Below are 5680 nucleotides of genomic sequence, written 5' to 3'. Positions count from 1 at the left end.
GTGTGCCTTGGCAGTCTGCCAAGCCCATAACTTCCTGTCAGTCCCTGAAGGCATCCCCCCTGACAGTGAGCGCATCTTCCTACAGAACAACAAGATCCATCGATTGCTTCGGGGTCACTTCAGCTCCAATACAGTCACTCTCTGGATCTACTCCAACAACATCACATACATCGAGCCGTCCACGTTCCACGGCTTCACGCGGTTAGAGGAGGTGGATCTGGGAGACAACCGCCACCTGCGCTCCTTGGCTGAAGACACCTTCCACGGGCTGAGTCGCCTCAATGCGCTTCACTTGTACCGATGTGGGCTCAGTTCACTTCCTAGTAACATCTTCCAAGGCCTCAGAAACCTGCAGTATCTCTACTTACAGGTACATTCAACTGTTGTTTTTAAGAGTGTTTTACCACCAATACTCTATTAGGGCTGTCAATTTCAACAAGAACAAATTCGAACCAACACCTATTCTATGTAAATTAATTTGAACACAACCCACGTAGCCCAATTCTAAACGATGTTGTAAAATGAATGTGTTGTTTATTCACAGTGCCTCCGCTGCCTCACTTGAGTGACAAGCTGGCAGGTGTATTTTACCACATCAGCACACAGCCTTAACTTTATCAACAATGTTTCCATCTGTGCTGCTAAATCCCAAATTATTTCACACATTACTTCTCAGATGGTTTGGATTATGAATTCAGCACTGCTTGATCATTCTCCCTTCTTCAAATATATAAAGTACAAGGTACAGCTGGTTGTGATATTCACTGAGAATTTTGAATCTCAACAGATGAACACATACTTTGCATAGAACGCTGATTCACAAAATGTGTTCAAGGCAAATGCTACAGTCAGTTTGTGCAATAATGAAAACATTGCATAATATATAATCGTGTGATACTGTCCCCTCTGCACCTTCTCAGGAGAACCATCTGAAGTACCTGCAGGATGACACATTTACAGACCTCCACAACCTGAGCCACCTGTTCCTGCATGGAAACCGTCTATGGAGTCTCAACCAGAACACCTTCCGAGGCCTTCGAGCCCTGGACCGACTGCTCCTGCACCAAAACCAGATCGAATGGGTTGACCGCCTGGCCTTCCACGACCTGAAACGTCTCACCACCCTCTACCTGTTCAACAACACCTTGATACAGCTATCCGGACAGTGCCTGGACGTACTTCCCGCATTGGAATACCTGCGCCTCAACGACAACCCCTGGTCATGTGACTGCAAGGCTCTGTCGCTGTGGGAATGGTTGAAGCGTTTCGGAGGTTCCACGTCTTCAGTGGTTTGCCAGGCGCCAGCTGATTTGGAGGGTAAAGACCTCAAGGAGCTGCGCAAGGAAGACTTCCCCAACTGTCCAGCGACTGTACCTAATTCTGAGTCCAGAGCCCAGACTAACAATGTATCTGGCACGGTGAATCCGTCCATGAATCACAGTGTAGTGGTGGGCTCAGGAGGGCAGACCCACTTAGTGCACACCTCGAGGCGCTCTCGAAACTGCACAAAGCCTCGCAGCAGGGTGAGCAAGGGGAAGGGTGACAATGAGGTTCACCACTCAAAGGAGGTCATGGCCGACAAGGAGGATGCCTCCCCGGATTTAACGGAAGGGGGCAAACATGACCACACGTCCCCAGACGGCACTGTCACGCGGAGGAAGCACAAGTGCACACCCCGGACCACTGTTCGCCCCCCGAGTGGGGTTCAGCAAGCCAACAATAGAGCGACCTTATCCCAGTCATTACTACATGCCTGTGCCCTCCTTGTGGCCTTAATAACGACAAATATTGACTTCATTTTCCGTTGACCTTCAGAGGGTTTTGCAGATGCTAATCACAAAAAAGCACAGCCCTCAGACCCTCTCTTGCTCCTGCACTACAAGGCCTGTGTGTCTTCTATGTATGTGTGTGTGTGAGTGTGATTATATGTATACATGTAGTGTAGGGAGCCCTAGTGTTCAGACTGAAACAGGCATTAAAGCATCAAACATCTACAACAGAAAGACTTGCAGCACAACAATCGAAGCGACTGAGGGACATAGAATGATACAAGGTTAATGCTTGCACTGCCACTAATGCCAGTATGATTTAATCTTCATATGTCTTGGCATCTTATGTATTTTCTTATGTCAACAATTCACTCGAATGGAGTTTAGATAACCAAAATCTGATGCAAAATAGGAAGAGATGAGGAAGCTTAAAACCTGAAAGCTGTTAGCTATTTAGCTCGGAGACAGATGAGCTTGGTCTTCGAGTGCTCCATCCAGCTTTTAGCTCCAATTCGCAGTTTGTTCGTTATCAAGAAGGTACAAATGGAAAAATCAATGACCCTGTAAACTCTCTGTCGTCAGTCCTACCTTGCTCTCATCCTTTCTGCCAAATGTATTTTGTCCGAACAATTGGGTGTAAGTGTTTCTCGTAAACAAATAAGTACAGGTTTAGCATGGCAATAAAATGTGGGTCAGTCTAAGACATAGGAATGTGCCATTCAAACTAAATGGAAACATATAGCCACAGATTTTAAAGCTATAAACAGAGCAACCATAAGCTCACAGTGTATTAACTACTCTCTATATAACGCTGACTTTTTCCAGGTACTGAACCAAACTTTCTGCCAATTCAAACTTTTTTCTCATTCGTATTAGATTCATACACACAACTCTGCTTCAATCTTCATTTACGCCACTTCTCTCCTTCCGGGCAACTGAATATTAAGCCGCTAATTGTTTCAATATGGCAAGGACTGCCATGCGCTACTTTCATTTGCTTGGGAAACAACATGTGTCTCTGGGATTCCAAGCTGTGAATATTGAAGAAGTCTGTCTATATCTTGTGTCAGATGTTGTTCATTTGATTTTTCTAAGACACCAAATGGACCTAGAGATGGATCCTTGTTGCGTCACAAGGAGTCTTAGAGGCCAAGGGTCAAAGGGGGGCTTTCTCAGTTTCCCGGTGATTTTGTGCTGAACTGATGAATGAGGGCGAACCTCCCTCATTGAGAATGTGAAGAACACATATTTTTTTAATCACTTAACTTTAAAGGAATACAAGAACAAGACTTGAGAAAAAAATTGTGTACCTTCAATGTAAAAACATTTTTAAAAGGAGCATGGCAAAGATGGGATCATGCAGAGTGAATAATGCCTCTTAATTAACTGTGTGTGATGTGATTGTCCATGAATGACGGGATCTAAGACCAAGACAATCGCTTCTGAAGTAACAAGGGGGTGCAGTACAATGCAGATCGACATATGGACGATTAAGGGACATCTTGCTGTACTTCTGGAGCTTTTGTGCCTCCCATAAATCTACTGATAAGATGGTGTTTGTATCAATGATGTGAACTATACCTGTAACAATGGAGACAAAAGGACTTCTTGCAGTGCTGATATTAATCACTTACTGTATTACTATGAGAAAAACAATATCAGTGACATCGATGATAACAGGGTTTTCTGCTCCACCTGTCAGGAGGAGTTTTTCGACTTTTGATTTTCTGGTGATTTGTTGATTTACGTATTTTTCACGATATATTTTTCGAACCTTTGATTTGTTAATGCACAATTCCTCACCTACCTTTTTCTTGTTCTACTGTATGCGTCTTCATCTACTTTCTTTGCCATGTTTCAGTTGTTCAGTAAATTATCATCAGAAAACAACAGTACAATATGTTTATAAAGATATTAAAATCTATATCTTCTTATGTCTACCATTGCAGTTTGAGTCTGTTTATTGCTGCTTTGAAGGTTTTATGTACTTGTTTTGAAAAAAAAGTAAAAGGCATGCTCAATCCCCTCTTCTGGCCTTTCTTTCCTTCAAATGTATTTTAAAGCGCAAATTGATTGTCTTCAGCATATACTGTATATATATATATATAGGTTTTTGTTTTTTTTCCAGATGCCACTTCTGTCTTTGCTCTAGTTGCTGGCTTAGCTGCTTCCTACAAACAGACACTTTTTCTGTGAACATAAAGGATGAATATACAATTTACAAACTAAATATTAGTGAAATGTTGGCTTTAATTGGATTAAAAAGCCAATTTTTCATTACCACCTACAGAAGGTCCTGACCAACAGGACAGAAAAAATGAAATCCAAAGTCGACATGCAGACTATGGTTTGATATATTACAGTTCAATAAATCATTTGAAAGCACTGAGGATATTAATGAAAGTGTCAGATGGAATCTGTGGATATTCTGGCTATTATTATTATTAATGGGCCTGTGGAACATAAATTATATTACCCCTTCTTTAAATTCCCTTCACCGGGATAGAAATTGATCCACAAGTAAGTGTTCCAATTTTTTTTTACATTTTGTTAAATGACAAATGAGCTCAGAAGGAGTGGTTAAATGCATGGATGAGGATAGGGTGTTATTCTATTCAAACTGATAGCCGTTCTGGCATCTGGTGTGTGCTGCTCATCACACTCACCAGCTTTCACTCTCAGTTTATCCAACACCCACTTCATCACTGCTCATACTTTGTGAACCTCCCTCTGATTTTCATGTACAAATCTCACTTAAATCATTCTTGTTGGTTACAAGATTAAAAGTGTTTTCATGGCACAGACACAAAAACTGTGAAATGTAATCTAATTAAATTAAATGAATGAAACGACATCAAATTGTATTACACAAATTGAAGATGTTGTTAAAACCAAAATCCCACAGACATAGTTTAATGTTTTTGATTTGATGATGATGTACACAGTTAAAAGTACTTCTTAACATTTGAGGACAATAGGAAAATAGAGTCAACATAATCCATAAGGATGAAGTCCATAGTCGGCAAAGACCGATTTTCTTTTTTCCATGTTCATGTTTGAGTGAGCTGAATGAGATGTTAAATGATAAACAGGAAAAAAATGAGCCGTCTCTGCATCCATTTGTATCTATTTACTGGAGCTGATGGGGTGTGGATTTTTCTAATAAGCTTGTTCACATGCACATAAACATCCATCACTGTAATTAAGGTGAAAAACCATTAACAAAGTGAAGAACGAGAACTTTGTAAATGGGACAATAAACCTGCTTATTTGCTGTGCTATATAGAACATTTTATATTTTTACATAAATGTTTATCTTCACTCACTGCAAGTTCAACTAAAGGCAACAAATGTTTAGTTATATATATATATGGAATTTCATTCAAGGAATCATTTAAATTAAGGATGTACTGTCCCTCTTGAGGGTACATTTAACTGTCTGGTAATTAAACTGCTCAATTTGGACATCAAATATTAATTACACCAGATTTGTATGTGTGATAGCAGAATCGCAATTCAAGGCAAATATGAAGAGTTTTCATTCTAGGACACGTGATGACATCTGAATCAGAGACATCCAGTGACTGCAACCTGTGGGTGAAGGCTCTCACCATCACTCATGTCCAGTGTCCTTGTGATGTTCCCTCCTTCTGCACGTGAGTTCATACACTACACCAGTTTTCTTCTGGAGAGGGGTGCTGTCTATAGGGTGAACACCAGTGATCTCAAAGGATCTCAACATCTGCGCTCTTCAAGAGAGTTAGAAGAGAGGATTGATGTGCCCTACTGTATGTCTGTTATGAAACTACAGCCAGCAGATGGTTAGGTTAGCTTTGCATAAAGACTGGAAACAGGGGGAAAGAGGAGGCAGCTCTGTACAAAACATAGACAGTGGTCTAACGGGGCCTTAA

General features: G+C 41.1%; 1 protein-coding gene across 1 annotated transcript in view; it reads left to right on the top strand.

The window, feature by feature from the left end:
* LOC104968233 (reticulon-4 receptor-like 1) overlaps nt 1-3738 on the top strand; it is a 20075-nt gene extending 16337 nt beyond the window's left edge. Inside the window, exons 3-4 of the mRNA XM_010797814.1 lie at nt 15-370; nt 921-3738. Of these exons, the coding sequence (XP_010796116.1) occupies nt 15-370; nt 921-1808 (1244 nt within the window). The 3' untranslated portion in view covers nt 1809-3738. The remainder of the gene's footprint in view (nt 1-14; nt 371-920) is intronic.
* The last annotated feature ends 1942 nt before the right edge of the window (nt 3739-5680 follow it).

The sequence above is a fragment of the Notothenia coriiceps genome, unplaced genomic scaffold (genome assembly GCF_000735185.1).
Source record: "Notothenia coriiceps isolate Sejong01 unplaced genomic scaffold, NC01 NC01_scaffold00002622, whole genome shotgun sequence".
NCBI lineage: Eukaryota > Metazoa > Chordata > Actinopteri > Perciformes > Nototheniidae > Notothenia > Notothenia coriiceps.
This window is presented reverse-complemented; position numbering and strand designations above follow the sequence as displayed.